Here is a 24,994-nt window from a genome sequence, read left to right as displayed (position 1 = left end):
GCTTACCCAAACACAACCTGACCGAACTGTCAACCAAAGCAACCTGACAAAAGCCAGAATCAGGAAGTTGGCTAGACAGGAGCAAGAGAGATATGTCAGTGACTGGAAGAACGAGATCAGCAGCTCTCAGAAACTGACCATGTACCAGAGTCTACATAGAGACTACAGACTGGCCATCGAGGTCGGCTGGCACAGACAGAGCTACAAGCCCAGGGAAGACAGACTGTTTCTACACTGTGACCTCGAGGATGATACCTGTTGTGAGTTCTGTTTTTGGGCTCCCTCTGGTGGTTACTGATGGTACTGGGTGACTTGTGTTCTCTGCGGTCTCTGGTGTCCACCTGTTCCATCAGGTTATGGGAGTTTCCTATTTAACCTGGCTTTTTTGTCATTTCCTCGCCGGCTATCAATGTAATCAGCGTGTCTTTTTACCTCTGCTCCCTGCGTCTGTTATCTTCAGGACAAGCTAAGTTTTGTTTTTCCTGTTCCACGTTTTGCTTAATTTTTGTCTTAGTCCAGCTTGCAGAGATGTGATTCCTTGCTGCTGGTTGCTCTAGTGGGCTGAAATTACTCCTCATGTTCCATGAGTTGGCACATGAGTTCAAGTAATTTCAGGATGGTTTTTTGAAGGGTTTTTCGCTGTTCACTTTTGTATCCTCTGCTATCTAGCTTTAGCGGGCCTCATTTTTGCTGATTCTATTTTCATAACTACGTATGTGCTTTCCTCTCATTTCACCGTTATTACATGTGGGGGGCTGCTATTTCTGTGGGGTGTTTCTCTGGAGGCAAGTGAGGTCTGTGTTTCTTCTTATAGGGGAAGTTAATCCTTCGGCTGGCGCGAGACGTCTAGGAATCATCGTAGGCACGTTCCCTGGCTACTGCTAGTTGTGTGTTTAGGTTCAGGATCGCGGTCAGCTCAGGTTCCATCACCCTAGAGCTTGTTTTGTTTTTGTGCTTGTCCTTTTGTGATCCCCTGCCATTGGGATCATGACAGATACCCCCTTACTGCTACACTGCATCAAATACTAAGCAGTGAGGGACACTCACTTCAGGAGACTCTCTGATCTCTTCCCGGATTTCAGCTCCATGAAAGAGGAAGAGAAACATATATCTTGCTCAGGGAAAAAGAGAGCGTGGCGGAGATAGCAGCGCAGTATGTGAGCGCAGGGGAGAGAGCAGCGCAGTATGTGAGCGCGGGGGAGAGAGCAGCGCAGTATGTGAGTGCGGGTGGAGAGAGCAGCGCAGTATGCGAGTGCGGGCGGAGATAGCAGCGTAGTATGTGAGTGCAGGGGAGAGAGCAGCTCAGTATGTGAGCGCGGGGGAGAGAGCAGCGCAGTATGTGAGCGGGGTCGGAGATAGCAGCGCAGTATGTGAGTGCAGGGGAGAGAGCAGCGCAGTATGTGAGTGCGGGCGGAGAGAGCAGCGCAGTATGTGAGTGCGGGTGGAGAGAGCAGCGCAGTATGCGAGTGCGGGCGGAGATAGCAGCGTAGTATGTGAGTGCAGGGGAGAGAGCAGGGCAGTATGTGAGCGCGGGGGAGAGAGCAGCGCAGTATGTGAGCGTGGTCGGAGAGAGCAGCGCAGTATGTGAGTGCGGGGGAGAGATCAGCGCAGTATGTGAGAGCGGGGGGAGAGAGCACCGCAGTATGTGAGCACGGGGGAGATAGCAGCGCAGTTTGTGAGCGCGGTCGGAGAGAGCAGCGCAGTATGTGAGTGCGGGGGAGAGATCAGCGCAGTATGTGAGGGCGGGGGGAGAGAGCAGCGCAGTATGTGAGGGCGGGGGGAGAGAGCAGCGCAGTATGTGAGTGCGGGGGGAGAGAGCAGCGCAGTATGTGAGCGCAGGGGAGAGATCAGCGCAGTATGTGAGCACGGGGGAGAGATCAGCACAGTATGTGAGCGCGGGGGAGAGATCAGCGCAGTATGTGAGCGTGGGGGGAGAGAGCAGCGCAGTATGTGAGCGTGGGGGGAGAGAGCAGCGCAGTATGTGAGTGCGGGGGGAGAGAGCAGCGCAGTATGTGAGCGCAGGGGAGAGATCAGCGCAGTATGTGAGCGCGGGGGAGAGATCAGCGCAGTATGTGAGCGCAGGGGAGAGATCAACGCAGTATGTGAGCGTGGGGGGAGAGAGCAGCGCAGTATGTGAGCGCGGGGGGAGAGAGCAGCGCAGTATGTGAGTGCAGGGGGAGAGAGCAGCGCAGTATGTGAGCGCAGGGGAGAGATCAGCGCAGTATGTGAGCGCGGGGGAGAGATCAGCGCAGTATGTGAGCGCAGGGGAGAGATCAGCGCAACATGTGAGAGCGGGGGAGAGATCAGCGCAGTATGTGAGCGCGGTCGGAGAGAGCAGCGCAGTATGTGAGTGCGGGGGAGAGATCAGCGCAGTATGTGAGCGCGGGGGGAGAGAGCAGCGCAGTATGTGAGCGCAGGGGAGAGATCAGCGCAGTATGTGAAAATACTTATTTTCCACCATAATATGCAAATAAAATGTTAAAAAAACAGACAATGTGATTTTCTGGATTTTTTTTCTCAGTTTGTCTCCCATAGTTGAGGTCTACCTATGATGTAAATTACAGACGCCTCTCATCTTTTTAAGTGGTGGAACTTGAACTATTGCTGACTGACTAAATACTTTTTTGCCCCACTGTATGTCACAGGTTAAAAAATAAAAAATAAACATACCTAACGATCCGAGGGCCCCTTGTAGTTGAACATACTCACCATTCTGCTCCTCAGCGTCCTGTCTCTCGGCCTCCTGGGATCCAACGGCGCTGTGTCGATGGGCGCGTGGCAGCCGCCATCTTCCGTTCCCAGGATGCTTTGCGAAATTACCCAGATTACTTAGCGGTCTCGCGAGACCGCTAGGTCTTCTGAGTAATTTCGCAAAGCATCGCTGGGAAAGGAAGATGGCGGCAGGCGCTCGCGCCTCTGCGTACAACGGAGGGTGAGTATAGCAGGTTTTTTGTTTTTTTAACATTACTTTTTTTACTATTGATGCCGCATAGGCAGCATCAATAGTAAAAGGTTGGGGACACACAGGGTTAATAGCGGCGGTAACGAAGTGCGTTACCCGCGGCATAACGCGGTCCGTTACCGCCGGCATTAACCCTGTGTTAGCGGTGACCGGAGGGGAGTATGGAGCGGGCGCCGGGGAGAGTGAGTGCGGGGAGCGGGGAGTATGGAGCGGGCGCTGGGGACACTGCGGGGAGCGAGGAGTATGGAGCGGGCGCCGGGGACACTGCGGGGAGCGAGGAGTATGGAGCGGGCGCCGGGGACACTGCAGGGAGTGAGGAGTATGGAGCTGGCGCCGGGGACACTGCGGGGAGCGAGGAGTATGGAGCGGGCGCCGGGGACACTGCGGGGAGTACGGAGCTGGCGCCGGGGACACTGCGGGGAGCTGGCAGTATGGAGCGGGCGCCGGGGACACTGACTGCGGGGAGTAAGGAGCGGCCATTTTCTTCCGGACTGTGCCCGTCGCTGATTATCGGTGACAGACAGACAGAAGGACAGACGGAAGTGACCCTTAGACAATTATTTAGTAGATTATTATTATTTATTTATATAGCACCATTAATTCCATGGTGCTGTACATGAGAAAGTGGTTACGTACAGAATTATAGATATTGTTTACAGTAAACAAGTTTACAATGACAGACTGGTACAGAGGGGAGAGGACCCTGTCCTTGCAGACTTACATTCTATGGGCCAATAAAGCTTCTTTGAATTTGAATGATATAAATGTGCATAGTATGTATGTTGTATATGTGTATAGTATGTGTGTAAAGTATGTATGTTACAGTGGGGCAAAAAAGTATTTAGTCAGTCAGCAATAGTGCAAGTTCCACCACTTAAAAAGATGAGAGGCGTCTGTAATTTACATTACAGGTAGACCTCAACTATGGGAGACAAACTGAGAAAAAAAAATCCAGAAAATCACATTGTCTGTTTTTTTAACATTTTATTTGCATATTATGGTGGAAAATAAGTATTTGGTCAGAAACAAAAAATCAAGATTTCTGGCTCTCACAGACCTGTAACTTCTTCTTTAAGAGTCTCCTCTTTCCTCCACTCATTACCTGTAGTAATGGCACCTGTTTAAACTTGTTATCAGTATAAAAAGACACCTGTGCACACCCTCAAACAGTCTGACTCCAAACTCCACTATGGTGAAGACCAAAGAGCTGTCAAAGGACACCAGAAACAAAATTGTAGCCCTGCACCAGGCTGGGAAGACTGAATCTGCAATAGCCAACCAGCTTGGAGTGAAGAAATCAACAGTGCGAGCAATAATTAGAAAATGGAAGACATACAAGACCACTGATAATCTCCCTCGATCTGGGGCTCCACGCAAAATCCCACCCCGTGGGGTCAGAATGATCACAAGAACGGTGAGCAAAAATCCCAGAACCACGCGGGGGGACCTGGTGAATGAACTGCAGAGAGCTGGGACCAATGTAACAAGGCCTACCATAAGTAACACACTACGCCACCATGGACTCAGATCCTGCAGTGCCAGACGTGTCCCACTGCTTAAGCCAGTACATGTCCGGGCCCGTCTGAAGTGTGCTAGAGAGCATTTGGATGACCCAGAGGAGTTTTGGGAGAATGTCCTATGGTCTGATGAAACCAAACTGGAACTGTTTGGTAGAAACACAACTTGTCGTGTTTGGAGGAAAAAGAATACTGAGTTGCATCCATCAAACACCATACCTACTGTAAAGCATGGTGGTGGAAACATCATGCTTTGGGGCTGTTTCTCTGCAAAGGGGCCAGGACGACTGATCCGGGTACATGAAAGAATGAATGGGGCCATGTATCGTGAGATTTTGAGTGCAAACCTCCTTCCATCAGCAAGGGCATTGAAGATGAAACGTGGCTGGGTCTTTCAACATGACAATGATCCAAAGCACACCGCCAGGGCAACGAAGGAGTGGCTTCGTAAGAAGCATTTCAAGGTCCTGGAGTGGCCTAGCCAGTCTCCAGATCTCAACCCTATAGATAACCTTTGGAGGGAGTTGAAAGTCCGTGTTGCCAAGCGAAAAGCCAAAAACATCACTGCTCTAGAGGAGATCTGCATGGAGGAATGGGCCAACATACCAACAACAGTGTGTGGCAACCTTGTGAAGACTTACAGAAAACGTTTGACCTCTGTCATTGCCAACAAAGGATATATTACAAAGTATTGAGATGAAATTTTGTTTCTGACCAAATACTTATTTTCCACCATAATATGCAAATAAAATGTTAAAAAAACAAACAATGTGATTTTCTGGATTTTTTTTTCTCAGTTTGTCTCCCATAGTTGAGGTCTACCTATGATGTAAATTACAGACACCTCTCATCTTTTTAAGTGGTGGAACTTGCACTATTGCTGACTGACTAAATACTTTTTTGCCCCACTGTATATACATGTGCGTGTGTGTGCATAGTACAGTTGTGCTCAGCAGCATCCCCAGATCAACACCTGGTCGTCTAATGGTTAGATGGAGACCTGGAGAGACGTACAAGCCACAGTGTCTTGCACCCACTGTGAAATTTGGTGGAGGATCAGTGATAATCTGGGGATGCTTCAGCAAGGCTGGAATTGGGCAGGTTAATCTTTGTGTAGGACGTATGAATTAAGCAACATACAAGGTTATCCTGGAAAAACAGTTGCTTCCTTCTGCTCAGGCACTGTTCCCCAACTCTGAGGACTGGTTTTTCTAGCAGGACAATGCGCCATGCCACACAGCTAGGTCAATCATGGTGTGGATGAAGGACCACCACATCAAAACCCTGTCATGGGCAGCCCAATCTCCAGGCCTGAACCCCATTGAAAACCTCTGGAATGTAATCAAGAGGATGATGGATGGTCACAAGCCATCAAAAAAAGAACTGCTTAAATTTTTGTACCAGGAGCAGTGTGAAAGACTGGTGGAAAGCATGCCAAGACGCATGAAAGCTGTGATTATTCCACAAAATATTGATTTCTGAACTCTTCCTGAGTAAAAACATTAGTATTGTTGTTTCTAAATGATTATGAACTTGTTTTTTTGGCATTATTTGAGATCTGCAACCAATGCATTTTTTGTTATTTTGAACATTTCTCATTTTCAGAAAATAAATAAAAAATGTATTGCTTGGAACTTCGGAGACACGTCGTCAGTAGTTTATAGAATAAAAGAACAATTTACATTTTACTCAAAAATATACCTATAAAGAGTAAAATCAGACAAACTGAAAATTTTGCAGTGGTCCCTTAATTTTTTTCCAGAGCTATATATATGTATGTGTTATATATGTGTGTGTGTATAGTATGTGTGTTATATACATGTGTATAGTATGTGTGTATAGTATGTGTGTTATACACGTTTGCATAGTATGTGTGTTATACACATGTGTATAGTGTGTGTTATATACATCTGTGTATAGTATGTATGTTATACGCGTGTGAGCATAGTATGTATGTTATACACATGTGTGCATAGTATGTGTGTTATACACTTGTGTGTGTATAGTGTGTGTGTTATATACATGTGTGTATAGTATGTGTGTTAAATACGTGTGTGTGTATATAGTATGTATGTTATACGCATGTGTGCATAGTATGTGTTATACACATGTGTGCATAGTGTGTGTTATACACGTGTGTGCATAGTATGTGTGTTATATACATGTGTGTATAGTATGTGTGTTATACACATGTGTATAGTGTGTGTTATATACATGTGTGTATAGTATGTATGTTATACGCGTGTGTGCATAGTATGTATGTTATACGCATGTGTGCATAGTATGTGTGTTATACACATGTGTGTGTATAGTGTGTGTGTTATATACATGTGTGTATATTATGTGTTTTAAATACGTGTGTGCATAGTATGTGTGTTATATACATGTGTGTATAGTATGTGTGTTTTATACATGTGTGTATAGTGTGTTATATACGTGTGTATATAGTATGTATGTTATACGCGTGTGTGCATAGTATGTATGTTATACACATGTGTGCATAGTATGTGTGTTATACACGTGTGTGTATAGTGTGTGTGTTATATACATGTGTGTATAGTATGTGTGTTAAATACGTGTGTGTGTATATAGTATGTATGTTATACGCATGTGTGCATAGTATGTTATACACGTGTGCATAGTGTGTGTTATACATGTGTGTGCATAGTATGTGTGTTATATACATGTGTGTATAGTATGTGTGTTATACACATGTGTGTATAGTGTGTGTTATATACGTGTGTATATAGTATGTATGTTATACGCATGTGTAACAGCAAAAGGTGGCTACTTTGAAGAACCTAGAATATAAGACATAGTTTCAGTTGTTTCACACTTTTTTGTTAAGTGTATAATTCCACATGTGTTAATTCATAGTTTTGATGCCATCAGTGTGAATGTACAATTTTCATAGTCATGAAAATACAGAAAAATCTTTGAATGAGAAGGTGTGTCCAAACTTTTGGTCTGTACTGTACGTGTGTGTATAGTATGTGTGTTATACACATGTGTGCATAGTATGTGTGTTATGTACATGTGTATAGTATGTGTGTTATATACGTGTGTGTGTATAGTATGTATGTTATACACATATGTGCATATTGTGTGTTATACACATGTGTGTATAGTATGTGTGTTATATACATGTGTATAGTATGTGTGTTATATACGTGTGTGTATAGTTTGTGTGTTATATACATGTGTGTATAGTATGTGTTATGTACATGTGTATAGTATGTGTGTTATATACGTCTGTGTATAGTATGTATGTTATACACATGTGTGCATAGTATATGTGTTATACACATGTGTGTATAGTGTGTGTGTTATACACATGTGTGTATAGTATGTGTGTTATATACGTGTGTGTATAGTATGTGTGTTATATCCATGTGTGTATAGTATGTGTTATGTACATGTGTATAGTACGTGTGTTATATACGAGTGTGTATAGTATGTATGTTATACACATGTGTGCATAGTATGTGTGTTATACAAATGTGTGTATAGTGTGTGTGTTATACACATGTGTGTATAGTATGTGTGTTATATACAGGTGTATAGTATGTGTGTTATATACGTGTGTGTATAGTATGTGTGTTATATCCATGTGTGTATAGTATGTGTTATGTACATGTGTATAGTATGTGTGTTATATACGAGTGTGTATAGTATGTATGTTATACACATGTGTGCATAGTATGTGTGTTATACAAATGTGTGTATAGTGTGTGTGTTATACACATGTGTGTATAGTATGTGTGTTATATACAGGTGTATAGTATGTGTGTTATATACGTGTGTGTATAGTATGTGTGTTATATCCATGTGTGTATAGTATGTGTTATGTACATGTGTATAGTATGTGTGTTATAATGATTCAAAGAAGCTTTATTGGCAGGACCAGATACACATCAGTTTTGCCAAAGCAAGTGTATAGAGGCAATAGGGATAGGGACTGAGGGGATGTTGGGTAGGAGCTGTGGGGGGAGGTGGATGGGGCAGCTCCAGGTTGGGGGCTATAGTCCATGGCATAGGGGAGGTGGATGGGGCAGATCCAGGTTGGGGGCTATAGTCCATGGCATAGGGGAGGTGGATGGGGCAGGTCCAGTTTGGGGGCTATAGTCCATGGCATAGGGGAGGTGGATGGGGCAGGTCCATTGTGGGGGCTATAGTCCATGGCATAGGGGAGGTGGATGGGGCAGATCCAGGTTGGGGGCTATAGTCCATGGCATCATAGTTCTCTTTCTCGCAGTCTATGGCATTCGCTCACATACCGCGCTGCTATCTCCACCGCTCTCTCTTCTTCTCCCAGCAAGATATAGGTTTTCTCTTCCTCCTTCATGGTGATGAAGTCTGGGAAGAGATGTGAGAGTCTCCTGAAGTGAGTGTCCCTCACTGCTGAGAATTTGGAGCAGTGTAGCAGGAAGTGGGTTTCGTCCTCTATGGCCTCCTGGTCACAGTGTTGGCACAGTCTTTCCTCCCTGGGCTTGTAGCTCTGCCTGTGTCGGCCACATTCGATGGCCAGACTGTGGGCGCTGAGTCTATATCGGCTCAGGATCTGGCGGTCTCTGGGGTCCGGGAGTTTCTCCAGATATGGGGCCAGTCTGTAGTCTCTCTGTAGGCTCCGGTACATGGTCAGTTTCTGTGAGCTGATGATATCATTCTTCCAGTCACTGACATACCTCTCCTGGCCTTCATCTGCCATCTTCCTAATTCCGGCTTTTGTCAGGTTGTTGTGATTGGTGTTCTGCTCCGGTTGGGTTTGGCTGGGCTGTTCCGGGGGTTCTGGTTTTTCTGTTTCACCTTCATGTATCAGGGCTTTATGGTGATGGGAGCTTGGATTGCTCCTATGCAGGTGAGCCCGGAATGACAGCGCCCTCTTTAGAACTGTCAGGTGTAGAGGGAATCTGCCCAGCTCGGCCCGACAAGCACTGTTGGAGGTGCTCCGATGGACCTGGAGGAGGTGCTTGCAGAATTCCAGGTGGAATATTTCTGTTGGACTGGAGTCCCACTTTGACCAGTCTGGGTAGGTGTGAGGACCCCAGACTTCGCTGCCATACAGGAGGATTGGGGCGATGATGGAGTCGAAGATTTTTAGCCAGACCCTCACTGGTGGCTTCAGATGGTAGAGTGTCCTTCGGATGGCATAGAAGGTTTTGCAGGCCTTGTCTTTCAGGGTCTCTATGGCTTGTTTGAAGTTCCCTGACCGGTGAATCTCTAGGCCCAGGTAGGTATATTTGTCCGTTCCTGTGAGGTCGCAGTTGTTGAGGATAAATGATGGGTGTTGGTCTGATCTTCTCTTTCTCCTCTGGAACACCATGGTGTTGGTTTTCTTTAGGTTGACCGGTAGGGCCCAGGTGGAGCTGAATTTCTCTAGGATTTTCAGGTTGTCCTGGAGGCCTTTCTCGGTTGGTGACAGCAGCAGCAGGTCATCTGCATACAGCAGGAATTTCACCTGAGCGTCGTGGAGGGTGAGTCCTGGTGCTGAGGAGGATTCCAGGGCGGTAGCCAGCTCGTTGATGTAGATGTTGAAGAGCGTTGGGCTTAGGCTGCAGCCTTGTCTTACTCCGCGGCTCTGCTGGAAAAAAGCCGTTCTTTTGCCGCTCACACTCACGCTGCAGCTGCTCTCGGTGTAGGAGCTTTTGATGACATCGTAGGTCTTTCCTCCTATTCCACTCTCCAGCAGTTTCAGGAATAAGCCCGGGTGCCACACTGAATCAAAGGCCTTTTTAAAGTCCACAAAGCAGGCGTATATCTTCCCATTCTTTGTATTGTAGATGTGTCTCTGAATGAGGCTGTGCAGAGTATAGATGTGGTCAGTGGTGCGGTGGTTCGGCATGAACCCTGCTTGGCTCTTGTTGAGGACGTTGTGCTCGGTGAGGAAGGTGAGGATCCTCTTGTTCAGGATACTGTTGAACAGTTTTCCCAGGTTGCTGCTGACGCATATGCCTCTGTAGTTGGCTGGGTCATACCTGTCCCCACTCTTGTGGATGGGTGTGATGAGGCCTTGGTTCCAGGTACAAGGGAAGTAGCCGGCACTCAGTACAATATTGAAGAGTTTAACCATTGCAGCCTGTATTTCTGGTGGGCTGTACTTCAGCATTTCTGGTAGGATTCCATCTAGGCCACCGGCTTTTCTACTTCTTATGGAGGAGAGTCTCTCGGTTACTTCCTGTAGTGTTATAGGTGTATCCACCGGGTTTTGGAAGTTTTTGATTTTTTCCTCCATTGCTTTTAGTTTCGCTATTATGTTTTCCTGTTCTTGGCTTAGTCCTTCCTTTGGAATGTCTTTATAGAGGTCTCTGAAGTATTGGAGCCAGAGGTTGCCATTTTGGATATGGTTGTTGTTTTTCTTGTCTTTGGTGTCCATGTGGTTCCATAGTTCCCAGAAGGAGTGGTCTTGGAGGGCGTCTTGGAGTTGATTGAGCTTCGTAGAGATGTAACTCTGCTTCTTCCTCCTGAGGATGGTTTTGTACTGCTTTTGTATGGAGTCATAGGCTTCCCTCAGACCCAGGTGGTTGGGGTCTCTGTGTTTCTTGTTGGAGGCTGTTCTCAGGGTCTTCCGTACAGCTTTACATTCTCTGTCAAACCAGCCATTGACCTGTGTTTCTTTTGGTCTCTTGTAGTCGACTTTTTTAAGGTCGGACAGTCTGGCCATTGCGTAGAATATATTGTTGAGGTCCTTTGCTGCTTGGTTCACTCCCTCTGGGTTTGGCATGTACTCAAGGTTGTAGAAGTGGTGGAGCATCCGCTGTATTTCAGGTCTTCTGGAAGCTTCTTTATATCTTAGTGCCGATATTTTGGACCATTTATAGGATGGAGGCCGGGTGAAGAGGCCGCTCTGCTGTGGCTTCTGAGTGGATGGTTTCTCTGTAGATTTCATGTACAGAAGAAGTTGGCTGTGGTCTGACAGGTGCGTTTGTGGGGTGACTATGAAGGCGCTGACATCTGCCAGGTTCATGTCTGTAATGGCGTAATCAACTACACTCCTCCCTACATGGGAGTTTAGTGTATACCTTCCTAAGGAGTCACCCTTGCATCGTCCATTAAGGATATGAAGTCCTAAACTTTTACATACGTTCAGGAGCTTTCTGCCACTTTTGTTGACTGTACTGTCATAGCTGTTTCTCTCAGTGTGTACAGGGTCTTGGCCGTCATTCTCTGCTCCAAGTATGTAGATGTTTCCATCCGTGGTCAGGAAGTCTCTCTCTCTCCCTGTTCTTGCATTGAGGTCTCCAAAGATGAGAACTTTGCCCAGGGCCTGATAATGGGCGGCTTCTCTTTGTAAGATTTCGAAGCAGTCTGGATTGAAGTAGGGGGACTCTGGCGGTGGTATATAGGTGGCACAGAGGTGGACATCAGACTGACAGGTGAGGATGGAGCTGCTGATTCTGATCCATATGTGGCTGCCTCCTTTCTTCACCGGTTTGATGTACTGGTGGAGCTCCTCTTTATACCAGATCGCTACTCCTCCTGAGCCCCGGCCCTGTTTGATGTTTTTATTTTTCTGGGCATGGACCAAGAATTCCTTGTATCCAATAGGCACCAGGGATTCGTTTTCGGCTCTGGTCCATGTTTCCAGGAGGATCTGAATGTCTATATTTTTCATACTTTGTATAAAATCAGGGTCCTTTGTTTTAGATCCAAAGGTTGAGGCGTTGAGACCCTGGATATTCCAGCTGCTGATTGTAAGTGAAGACATTCTTCTGTGTGGTTTGTGTGTATATACCTTGTAATGAGTATGGCTGTGTGGGACAAACTGGATTTCTGACAGTTTTATAGCGGTGCTTGGTTCCATCCGGTCACATTATTATTCTGCGCAGTGCATTGAGCAGGTTTATTATCTCATCCCTATCTCTGCTCTGCATGTATCTGTGTGGGCTTGGTGGTGTCCTCGGTGGAGGTCTCCACCTCCGATGGTGTGACACTGGGTGAAGAGCTTTGTTTCCAGCTCCAGGAGGTAGCCTTGGGGTTTTCTGCTTTATCGTTCTCGGGGGTCTTTCAGTGTGATTATGGCCACTGTTGAATCCAGGCCCGGGGTCTCTGTTTAGCACGATGTCCTTCAGCTCTTTGGCCAGGAGGCTGACCCCTTGTTTGTTGAGGTGTTTATCATCGTGCAGGTGACTGTTGTTTATGGAGAGGTGTTGTGCCAGGGTCACGTTTGGCACAGTCTTGATCTTTTCAGTCAGTTCTGCATTGATGGCTTGGGTGGTTTGCCTGGGTATGTCCTTTCTTGGAAGCAGCGATGACAGAATGATTTTACTGTCCCGGAATTTTAGTTTTGCCATCTTTGCCAGGTTGATCAGTTGTTCTGCGATCTGCTGGTCTGGCCGATTGTTTGTACCCGTGTGTATAATAATGTGCTTTGGGTTGGTAAACCGTGGTCTACTGATGACCTCTGTCACCTGTTCAATACTTGCACAGCGGATTGTACGGACCTGTTTTCCTGGGAATAGCCGCTGTGTATTTAGGTACTTCCCATTTGAGTCCATTATTAGGACAATATCAGGACTTTGTGATGTCTTGGGTGGGCTACGGTGCTGCTGACGAGGGTCTGTGGTGCTGGCTTTGCTGGTGGCTGGTTCTGTTCTCTCTTCCATCTCTCTGGTTTCAGGATTTGAGTCCATTATTAGGACAGTATCAGGACTTTGTGATGTCTTGGGTGGGCTACGGTGCTGCTGACGAGGGTCTGTGGTGCTGGCTTTGCTGGTGGCTGGTTCTGTTCTCTCTTCCATCTCTCTGGTTTCAGGATTTGAGTCCATTATTAGGACAGTATCAGGACTTTGTGATGTCTTGGGTGGGCTACGGTGCTGCTGATGGGGTTCAGTGCTGGCCATATTGTCTGCCCTCTGGCTTGTTTTCGTTGCCCCCTGCTGGTTCAGATGACCAGGGCTATGGGCTTTTAATTCTCTAATCTCCTTTCGGAGTTGATCATTGTCTTTTTTCAGCTCCCCCATTTCCTGTAGTGCTGCCTTGTATTGACACTTCATTTCACACATTTCGGCCCTTATTTTCTGTGTGGCTGTGTCATTTGCTGCTTGGTAATTTGCGTTGCTTTGTGAGTTTCTTTCACATTCAAATTTCAGTTGGGCCAAGTCTCTTTCTAGTTGAGATAAGAAGTCTCTGATGTTATCAGGCGAGAGGTGTGAAGTGTCGGGGGTTAGGCGGCTCTGTCTGGGAATCCCTATGTGAGCATTAGAGGTAGCTGCTGGGGCTTGTAGTCCTTTATAGGTTTGTGCCTGCTCTTTGATATCGGAGAAACAATTTTCAAATTGCTGCAGAATCTCCTCCGTCCCCTGCGCCATGACTGTGCCAGTTTTGTATAGGAGTATGGTGAGCGCATTGGTGTCATCATCTGCTTGGCTGGTAATTTTAATCTGCTGGACACCTTTATCGTTGGTTTTAGATACATGTTTGTATCGTTTGCACAGCGCAGTGCGCCAAGCTGAGGGGTGGTCTGTATAGAATAATACATTGGTTTTTCTTTTTGGTTCTTTCTTTGTGAAATCTGCATAAAGAGTCTCTGGATTCTCTCTAACGTAGTCCATCTTGGATTTATTGCCCCCCTGTGTTATCTCCAGATCTGGCCCCCAGCATTCCTGTGTCTCTGGCTCCGGGCTTTGTTCATTTACATGTTCTAAATTTGTGTTTTCCATTTTGTAGTTATATACGAGTGTGTATAGTATGTATGTTATACACATGTGTGCATAGTATGTGTGTTATACAAATGTGTGTATAGTGCATGTGTTATATACATGTGTGTATAGTATGTGTGTTATATACATGTGTGTATAGTATGCGTGTTATATACATGTGTATAGTATGTGTGTTATATACGTGTGTGTATAGTATGTGTGTTATACACATGTGTGCATAGTATGTGTGTTATACAAATGTGTGTATAGTGCATGTGTTATATACATGTGTGTATAGTATGTGTGTTATATACATGTGTGTATAGTATGCGTGTTATATACATGTGTATAGTATGTGTGTTATATACGAGTGTGTATAGTATGTATGTTATACACATGTGTGCATAGTATGTGTGTTATACAAATGTGTGTATAGTGCATGTGTTATATACATGTGTGTATAGTATGTGTGTTATATACATGTGTGTATAGTATGCGTGTTATATACATGTGTATAGTATGTGTGTTATATACGTGTGTGTATAGTATGTGTGTTATACACATGTGTGCATAGTATGTGTGTATGAAGCAGTTTGCTGCATAGTGCATTTTGCTCAGTGATGTGGATGTGCGTGCAGCCCTTCTGGGAACGTGTTTATTTTTAGGCTTCCTCTGGATCAGTCGCTATTGCCCAGCGCCGCTCTATGTTCTCAGTAATCCTGGGAAAGAACAAATTCTCAGGCTGAGAGCAGCCTGGGCAGATGAAGGGCATGTAATGGGGTGCAGTGGGGCGTCTTCCTCCGTGTCATGGCGTAATCCACTTGTCTATCAGTTATCACCACTGGCGGGCACAGACAGAAGGGGCCCTTGTGAAGAGCAGTACATGGGTCCAATATCCCATGACAATGTACCGGAGGTGGATGTGGCCCCTTATGCAGGATCGTCTTCATAACCTTTTTGTCCCTCGTCATCCTCCTCCAGTAATAAGATGTGACTGTGGCCATGCGGATCATTATTTGCTTCCAGAGTCTGATAAGTCTGGTTTCATGCATACTTTATTTGATGCTTTGTATATACCGCGCTCATGCAGCCCTATGTGTCTCCATGGTAACACCACAAACTAGTCCTGTATAATCGGAGCTGGCAGCCATCCATCCTCCCTTAGCCTCTTTTTCTGTAGAAGCTACTGAGGGAATGACTGCAGGATCTGACTACACCGGACTGATTGTAGTCTGTCGTCATGGAGACACATAGATTTACATAAGGGCTGTATAGAACAAATGGTAGAAGTAATTGTAACAGTCTGGCCAGCTTTTATTTTGCATACGCTGGATTAATACAAACTGAGTTGCAGAAGTTTACATGCCCACTCTATAGCTATACACCATTACTAACGCTTTTATTATTATTATTATTATTATCATATTTTCGTGCCGCTTCCTCCACTTCGCTGCCAGCTGGCACCGGACCCTTGTAGGAAGCAGTAAAGTGCTGGTGACATCTCGTCCCTGGTGAGACCAAAGACAGAGGCTGGCAGGGAGTGGGGCGAATGATTCTGCACCCATTTACTGAGCGGCGGACACGGAGCGCAGACGTTCTCCATGTCAGCGCAGAAAGGAAAAGCTGAGCGGGCACTGCTGATTAATAGGGAGTGCGACCAAGATAATGGGGGGGCAACGTGGTCCACATATAAGAGGGTGGATAAAAAGTATGTGGCAGTCAATATGGCCCCCTTGTCAGCACTCACAGGAATGGTCACCCAGCTTTCCCAGTATCCTGAAGAACAACCACTTGTGGCCAGTATGGCAAATCATTGTCCGTCAGACTACTTGTCACCCGGCTGTCCCAGGATCCTGAATATCAAATCACTGGAGGCCATATTGGTTGTCCCAGTATCCTGGATGGTAAATTACTGGTAGCTATGTGAGCTTTCACCCAGCTTTCCCAGCATATTAAATAGGAAATCACTGTCTCAATTGCATTTGTACTGGTTGTCACCCCCGTTATTCCAGTATCCTGAATCAAAAAGCACTAGCGATTGTAATGGTTGTCACCCAGCTTTCCAGTATGTTGAATATCAAATGACTAGTGGTTGTACTGATTGTCCCCCAGCTTTCCCAGTATCCAGGATCATTGGTGGTCATACTGGTTGTCCCCCAGCTTTCCCAGGATCCTGAATCACTGGTGGTCATACTGGCTGTCCCCCAGCCTTCTCAGTATCCTGAATCATTGGTGATCATACTTGTTGTCCCCCAGCTTTCCCAGTATACTGAATCATTGGTGGTCATACTGGTTGTCACCCAGCTTTTCTAGTATCCTGAATGGCATGTTTCTGATGGTCATAGTGGTCATCACTCATCTTTCCCAGAATCCTAAATGTTTTTCAAGCCCAGGGTTGCCAGCTTTTCTGAGACTACAACTCTCAGCATGCCCTGTTCTGGGTGACTAAATGTTGCATTTAGTGTCTGTAATTTTTTTCTTAACCTGGTGCCAGTGACTGGCAGCAAACAATAAACTACTGAAAGTCCCTGTATGAAAACAAGAGGGTTCTTCACATTCTTGGTTAATAGCTCAGCCAAGCAGAAAGGGCAGGTCCAGAGGGATGGGGCTGTCGGGTCGCTTCCTCACTACAATGGCTTTTCAGGAGACCCATAAAGGGCAGCCACAGAAGCAGCGTTACTTTGTGACAATAATCACAAAAATATCTAAAACCTTTTCTTGACAGTGTATTGGCAGAACATTTGTCAATCCTGAGCCTTCTGGTTCATGAACGGAACACCAGAACTCTAGGGAAAACAGTAAAGAGGGGATGTGAGTAGCAATTCAGATTTAGATGCTAGAAGGGGGCGATACTGTGCAGAGACTTTTAGCTCTCGGACTTTTAAAGTCACTGAGGTACCACATCAGCACGAGGAGCTTGCCGCTTGTTGCCCCTTTAATGCCAATTTTGCCCTTTTCTTTGTGTCCACCTGTATAAAGACACGCACTGTCTTGTTTCTTGTCTATTCATACCGGTGACACCTGCAGGTCATGTGGGGTACTACACTCCTATGCATAACATTTCTGACTTCTCAATTCTCCGGGCTGAAATCATTTTTTTTTTCTTAACCTCTGACTTATATTTCATTATTGTTTACAATTTCTTTCAGTTTTGAGGTTTCCGAACTTATAAACTGTAGATTTCTATACTGTTTTTCATTACAACATTTGATATTTGATCCAATGTTGCACTAAGTTTCTGGATATCATCATTCTCCCCTTGTATGGGCCCAGAATATGACCTTGTGCAAGCGGCCGATGAGCTGAACAAAAACCGGATTAGTGTGTAAAGCATAAAATCAGATCAGATTATGTATTATTATGGTATTTTAGGATATTTAGTGATGGAGAAATCCCATCCCCCACAGCTGGTGGCATTTTTTCCCCTTTTTTAAGAAGACACTAACCTAAAAAATTGGAACTATAATTTAAATAAATCTGTTAATCTTGCTGGATTATTGGCTATTCCAGATGATTGGATGGACACAGAGAATGTGTTTGTACTAAGCAGTTGAACTCTTTTGATTGTTCTCTGTTATCAGCCATTTGAGATTGGGAAGAGACTGAGGCCAGGTGAAAATAAATAATGGATGTACAGGGATGAGACTGCAGAGGACTGATGAAGCCCCTCAGACTGTCTGGGATGTCTGGACTAATGACTGTGAGGAGAAGAGAAGGTGGCGCTGTCAGGAGTCCCCTGGCTGCCAGCAGTAAAGCCTTCGAAGGCCACTCATGTGCCGGGATCTTCTCATCCATTGAGGGGGCTCACTCAATATTATACCTAAGATTATGGCCATGAATAAAGAATGGGATCTACATCTCCTCCAAGAACAATTTCTCCCATCATTCAGGACAACATGGTGATGATGGTTTCCCCCATGATGGAGACCAGGTCGCAAGTGAAAGTGAGAACGAAGTGTCTCAGAGGTAAAGCATTGACATTTTGTATCCACAGCAGGAAACTCCCCGGATCTTATCCCAGTGAGAACCTGCGGTCAGTAATCAAAAAGCCACAAAACCCAGAATCTGTGATAAACTCTGATCTGATTAGACAAGAACGAGTGGACATCAGTCAGGATCTGCCCAGGAGCCCATATCCAGATGCTGGGGCGAATGGCAGAAGTCTGTAGAGTAAGGATCAGGAGTCTGGAGAACAAGGGCCAGGAGTCTTGAGAATAAGGTGGCAGAAGTTTGAGGAATAAGGTTCAGGAGTCTGGAGAATAAGAGGCAGGAGTCTGGAGAATAAGGGTCAGGGGTCTGGGGAATAAGGGGCAGGAGGCTGAGGAATAAGGGGCAGAAGTCTGGGGAAAAGGGGGCAGGAGTGTGGGAATAAGGGGCAGAAGTCTAGAGAATAAGGGGCAGAAGTCTGGAGAATAAGGGGCAGAAGTCTGGAGAATAAGGGGCAGAAGTCTGGAGAATAAGGGACAAACGACTGGAGAATAAGGGGCAAGAGTCTGAGGAATAAGGGGCAGAAGTCTGGGGAAAAAGGGTCAGGAGTCTGGGGAATAAGGGTCAGGAGTCTGGGGAATAAGGGGCAGAAGTCTAGAGAATAAGGGGCAGAAGTCTGGAGAATAAGGGACAGACGACTGGAGAATAAGGGGCAAGAGTCTCTAGAATAAGGGACAGGAGTCTCGAGAATAAGGGGGCAGAAGTTTTGGGGAATAAGGGGCAGAGGTCTAGAGAATAAGCGTAAGGAGTCTGGGGAATAAGGGTCAGGAGTCTGGGGAATAAGGGTCAAGAGTCTGGGAAATAAGGGGCAGGAGTCTGGAGAATAAGGGGCAGAAGTTTGGGGAACAAGGGTCAGGAGTCTGAAGAATAAGCGTAAGGAGTCTGGGGAATAAGGGTCAGGAGTCTGTGGAATAAGGGTCAAGAGTCTGTGGAATAAGGTTCAAGAGTCTGGGGAATAAGGGGCAGAAGTCTGGAGAATAAGGGGCAGGAGTCTGGAGAATAAGGGGCAGAAGTTTGGGGAACAAGGGTCAGGAGTCTGGAGAATAAGGGTCAGGAGTCTGGGGAATAAGGGGCAGGAGTGTGGAGTATAAGGGGCAGGAGTGTGGAGAATGAGGGGCAGAAGTGTAGAGAATAAGGGGCAGGAGTGTGGAGGATAAGGGGCAGTAGTGTGGAGAATGAGGGACAGGATTGTGGAGAATAAGGGACAAGAGTGTGGAGAATAAGGGGCAGGAGTGTGGAGGATAAGGGGCAGGAGTGTGGAGGATAAGGGGCAGGAGTCTGGAGAACAAGGGGCAGAAGTGTGGAGAATAAGGGGCAGAAGTGTGGAGAATGAGGGGCAGAAGTGTGGCGTATAAGGGGCAGGAGTGTGGAGAATGAGGGGCAGAAGTGTGGAGAATAAGGGGCAGGAGTGTGGAGTATAAGGGGCAGGAGTGTGGAGAATGAGGGGCAGAAGTGTGGAGAATAAGTGGCAGGAGTGTGGAGAATAAGGGGCAGGAGTGTGGAGAATAAGGGGCAGGAGTGTGGAGGATAAGGGGCAGAAGTGTGGAGAATAAGGGGCAGAAGTGTGGAGAATAAGGGGCAGGAGTGTGGAGAATAAGAAGCAGGAGTGTGGAGAATAAGGGGCAGGAGTGTGGAGAATAAGGGGCAGGAGTGTGGAGAATAAGGGGCAAGAGTGTGGAGGATAAGGGGCAAGAGTGTGGAGGATAAGGGGCAGGAGTGTGGAGGATAAGGGGCAAGAGTGTGGAGAATAAGGGGCAAGAGTGTGGAGGATAAGGGGCAGGAGTGTGGAGGATAAGGGGCAGGAGTGTGGAGAATACGGGGCAGGAGTCTGGAGAATAAGGGGCAGGAGTCTGGAGAATAAGGGGCAGGAGTGTGAAGGATAAGGGGCAGGAGTGTGGAGAATAAGGGGCAGGAGTCTGGAGAATAAGGGGCAGCGCTGGGAATATTGATGCGTCACAGAAACTTCATGGATTTGTCCATAAAATGTAACAACTGATGGAATGTTTATAATTGTACATCAGTAACCATAGAAACAGCAACTAAAGGAACAGCAAAAAAAGATTCCTTTTCTATTTTTACTCTTTTTTTCATTAGATTTTCTAAGACTTTTAGCTTGATGGTTGTGAAATCTATTTTTCCTGATAATTCTTAGATATGTGCATTGTTTTCCTTCCGCGGCAGGGTCAGGACCTTCATTTTGACTGTTTCCATGACAACACATGTCTTTGAGCCAGGGCCTGCAACGCAGGCAAGGAAAACACCAGCGCCAACCTTATAGGGACCTCTGTCCACGAATATTCCCTTCCAGTCTGCTTATAAATTGAAAAAACTCCTAACCACTGCCATCATCACCATCGTCATGCACGCCCCTTTAAGGCTGAGCTTACATGCAATATTTTGGTGCACGTTATTTTAGCAGTTTTTGGTAAAATGGCTAAAACATTCCTGATTTTATCTCACATAGATTGAAATAAACCCTTATTTCTAAAATAATGGAGGCTAAAATGGCGCCACTGTGACTTTAAGAGAATTATTACCTAGCGGCATGTGAAGGGTTAAGTGTGTCATGTCCATTTTGAGCAAACAAAGTGTCAATTCTCATAAAACATCAGCTGCAGTTTGTAAATATCAGTGCAGCAAAGGATTCTGGGAGCGCAGAGTAAACAGAGATATCAATTATACAGACTCCAAATGTCAGATACTAATTAAAGGCGACGAGAACATAAAAAGATAGTAAGTATTTACCAACAACCGAGAATTACAGCATTATAAAATGACCATTATCAAGGGCAGTATTATATTAGTTATATTCTTGTACATAGGGGCAGTATTATTGTAGTTACAGTCTTGTACATAGGGGCAGTATTATAGTAGTTATATTCTTGTACATGGGAGCAGTATTATAGTAGTTATATTCTTGCACATAGGGGCAGTATTATAGTAGTTATATTCTTGCATATAGGGGGCAGTGTTATAGTTGTTATACTCTTGTACATAGGGGCAGTATTATAGTAATATTGTTGTACATAGGGGCAGTATTATAGTAGTTATATTCTTGTACTTAGGAACAGTATGATAGTAATTATTTTCTTGTACATAGGGAGCAGTATTATAGTAGTTATATTCTTGTACATAGGAGCAGTATTATAGTAGTTATATTCTTGTACATAGAAGCAGTATTATAGTAGTTATATTCTTGTACATAGGAGGCAGTATTTTAGTAGTTATATTCTTGTACATAGGAGCAGTATTATAGTAATTATATTCTTATACTGTACATAGTGGCAGTATTATAGTAGTTATATTCTTGTACATAGGAGCAGTATGATAGTAATTATTTTCTTGTACATAGGGAGCAGTATTATAGTAGTTATATTCTTGTACATAGGGGCAGTATTATAGTAGTTATTTTCTTGTACATAGGGGGCAGTATTATAATAGTTATATTCTTGTACATAGGATCAGTATTATAGTAGTTATATTCTTGTACAAATGGGGCAGTATTATAGTAGTTATATTCTTGTACATAGGGAGCAGTATTATAGTAGTTATATTCTTGTACATAGGAGCAGTATTATAATAGTTATATTCTTGTACATGGGGCAGTATTATAGTAGTTATATTCTTGTACATGGGGCAGTATTATAGTAGTTATATTCTTGTACATAGGGGCAGTATTATAGTAGTTATATTCTTGTACATAGGAGCAGTATTATAATAGTTATATTCTTGTACATAGGAGCAGTATTATAATAGTTATATTCTTGTACATAGGGGGCAGTATTATAGTAGTTATATTCTTGTACATGGGGCAGTATTATAGTAGTTATATTCTTGTACATAGGGGCAGTATTATAGTAGTTATATTCTTGTACATAGGGGCAGTATTATAGTAGTTATATTCTTGCACATAGGGGCAGTATTATAGTAGTTATATTCTTGCATATAGGGGGCAGTGTTATAGTAGTTACATTCTTGTACATAGGGGCAGTATTAGATTAGTTATATTCTTGCACATAGGGCCAGTATTATAGTTGTTATACTCTTGTACATAGGGGCAGTATTATAGTAATATTGTTGTACATAGGAGGCAGTATTATAGTAGTTATATTCTTGTACTTAGGAGCAGTATGATAGTAATTATTTTCTTGTACATAGGGAGCAGTATTATAGTAGTTATATTCTTGTACATAGGAGCAGTATTATAGTAGTTATATTCTTGTACATAGGAGCAGTATTATAGTAGTTATATTCTTGTACATAGGAGGCAGTATTTTAGTAGTTATATTCTTGTACATAGGAGCAGTATTATAGTAATTATATTCTTATACTGTACATAGTGGCAGTATTATAGTAGTTATATTCTTGTACATAGGAGCAGTATGATAGTAATTATTTTCTTGTACATAGGGAGCAGTATTATAGTAGTTATATTCTTGTACATAGGGGCAGTATTATAGTAGTTATTTTCTTGTACATAGGGGGCAGTATTATAATAGTTATATTCTTGTACATAGGAGCAGTATTATAGTAGTTATATTCTTGTACATGGGGCAGTATTATAGTAGTTATATTCTTGTACATGGGGCAGTATTATAGTAGTTATATTCTTGTACATAGGGGCAGTATTATAGTAGTTATATTCTTGTACATAGGAGCAGTATTATAATAGTTATATTCTTGTACATAGGAGCAGTATTATAATAGTTATATTCTTGTACATAGGGGCAGTTTTATAGTAGTTATATTCTTGTACATAGGGGCAGTATTATAGTAGTTATATTCTTGCACATAGGGGCAGTATTATAGTAGTTATATTCTTGCATATAGGGGGCAGTGTTATAGTAGTTACATTCTTGTACATAGGGGCAGTATTAGAGTAGTTATATTCTTTCACATAGGGGCAGTATTATAGTTGTTATACTCTTGTACATAGGGGCAGTATTATAGTAATATTGTTGTACATAGGAGGCAGTATTATAGTAGTTATATTCTTGTACATAGGAGCAGTATTATAATAGTTATATTCTTGTACATAGGAGCAGTATTATAATAGTTATATTCTTGTACATAGGGGGCAGTATTATAGTAGTTATATTCTTGTACATGGGGCAGTATTATAGTAGTTATATTCTTGTACATAGGGGCAGTATTATAGTAGTTATATTCTTGTACATAGGGGCAGTATTATAGTAGTTATATTCTTGTACATAGGGGGCAGTATTATAGTAGTTATATTCTTGTACATGGGGCAGTATTATAGTAGTTATATTCTTGTACATAGGAGCAGTATTATAGTAGTTATATTCTTGTACATAGGGGCAGTATTATAGTAGTTATATTCTTGTACATAGGGGCAGTATTATAGTAGTTATATTCTTGTACATAGGGGGCAGTATTATAGTAGTTATATTCTTGTACATGGGGCAGTATTATAGTAGCTATATAGATTAGTACAATAAGGCTGGAGTCGGACTAAACGTATGAAAAATCGGTCCGAGTCTCATATGGTCTCCGTGTGTAATGTGTTTGCCATGTGATTACGCGATTTTCTCGCACCTATGTATCCGTATGACATCCGTATGACATGACATTTCCCACTGATTTTCTCCATTGAATTAAAATCCTCAATGGGATGAAATGAGGAAAACGTGTGCGTATTTCTCGCAAGCCAGACGAATGGTCCGTGTGGCGTCCGAGTTTTTCTCGCACCCATCGGCTAGCATTGGCGAGTTTTGGCTGAGTCTCGGTGACAATCGCAGCACGCCGAATATGCCTGAGAAGATAAACTCTGATGGAAGCTGCCCCATAGATTAACACTGGGCCGAGTGCTATGTGATGTATTCTACGGTAGTGTGACCCCCTGAGTGACGCCTATGTTATATCGTCCACGCTTTATCACGCAGGAATGAATTCTAACTCCTCAGGATTGGAGTCGCTCTCTAATAGCCTGGCTGGCTCTGCCATATTACTTTGCCGGCAGCCTCCTTTTTCCTGTAGCAATGTGTGACGGCTACCCTCAGTTTGTCCCCATTGCACTAATTACTGTTACATAAGAGTTGCTGCGCCATTTATAGAGCGGGGGATCCTGGGAGCTGCTCTACTTTATTAATGTGCTGTAGTAATTGTGTCACCACTCATTAACCCTGATCTATAAGCGGCTGCACATGGTCGGTGACTGGTGTCGCCCTCCTCCGGTGTATCACTGGGTGTGGGTGCCCTGATTACACACAGCTCTGGGCAGGGTCACGGCAGGTGGATATTAATGCTAGCTATTTACCTGGCAGACAACACCTTCATTCCAGGTACATTACCTGTGTGCAGCGACACTACTACCCTCATCTGCCGCCTGCCTGGCTATGGAGCGCGGGAGAGCTCGCTGGGGTAGGAATAATCCACCTTACTAGATCCCAGCATTGCCTGAGCACCATGGGGGTTGTAGTACTACAGGTAGAAAGATAACTGGGTGGCTTCATCACAAGGTAATGGCTGTCATGTTGTATATTGTGAAGGCCTCATAGGAGTATATAGACGAATAGGTGGGTTAGGATGGGAGTTGTAGTTCAGTCTTCTATGTTCTTGCCTTATGGTAGAAGCTATGGAAGTAGTTGACTCCATTAACCCCATGGGGGTTGTAGTGAGGACATATTAAATAGTAGATACATTACTTGTCTAAGCATCATGAGAGTTGAAGTAAGGAAGGTGTAATAGGTGTCATACTGCATATTATGCGTATATATAGAGACAGACACAGTATATTTCTTATGTATGTATTTCTGGGACATTCACTAGTCCTCTGGTGATCATCTCCTGATAAAACAATGATTGTATCAAAACTACTGGAAACAGCCCAGTAAGAGACTCATCACTGGAATCAGCAACTCCGTCCC

The 24,994-nt window shown here is 44.4% G+C and overlaps 1 protein-coding gene across 3 annotated transcripts in view; it reads left to right on the top strand.

Moving 5' to 3' along the window:
- The window catches only part of CLMN (calmin), a 136,651-nt gene that overhangs the window by 58,834 nt on the left and 52,823 nt on the right, over positions 1–24,994 (top strand). Inside the window, exon 1 of one of the 3 annotated variants that reach the window (XM_069737509.1) lies at positions 24,421–24,488. The exons of 1 other annotated variant lie outside the window; for it this stretch is intronic. In XM_069737509.1, coding sequence (XP_069593610.1) covers positions 24,464–24,488 — 25 coding nt within the window. In that variant the 5' untranslated portion in view covers positions 24,421–24,463. Of the gene's footprint in view, positions 1–24,420; positions 24,587–24,994 lie in introns of those variants that run through there. One more of the 3 variants, XM_069737518.1, reaches the window with a different exon arrangement.

Source organism: Ranitomeya imitator, chromosome 1 (genome assembly GCF_032444005.1).
Source record: "Ranitomeya imitator isolate aRanImi1 chromosome 1, aRanImi1.pri, whole genome shotgun sequence".
In the NCBI taxonomy this organism is placed as follows: Eukaryota; Metazoa; Chordata; class Amphibia; order Anura; family Dendrobatidae; genus Ranitomeya; species Ranitomeya imitator.
Note: the sequence above shows the minus strand (reverse complement) of the source record. Positions and strands in the feature narration are given on the sequence as shown.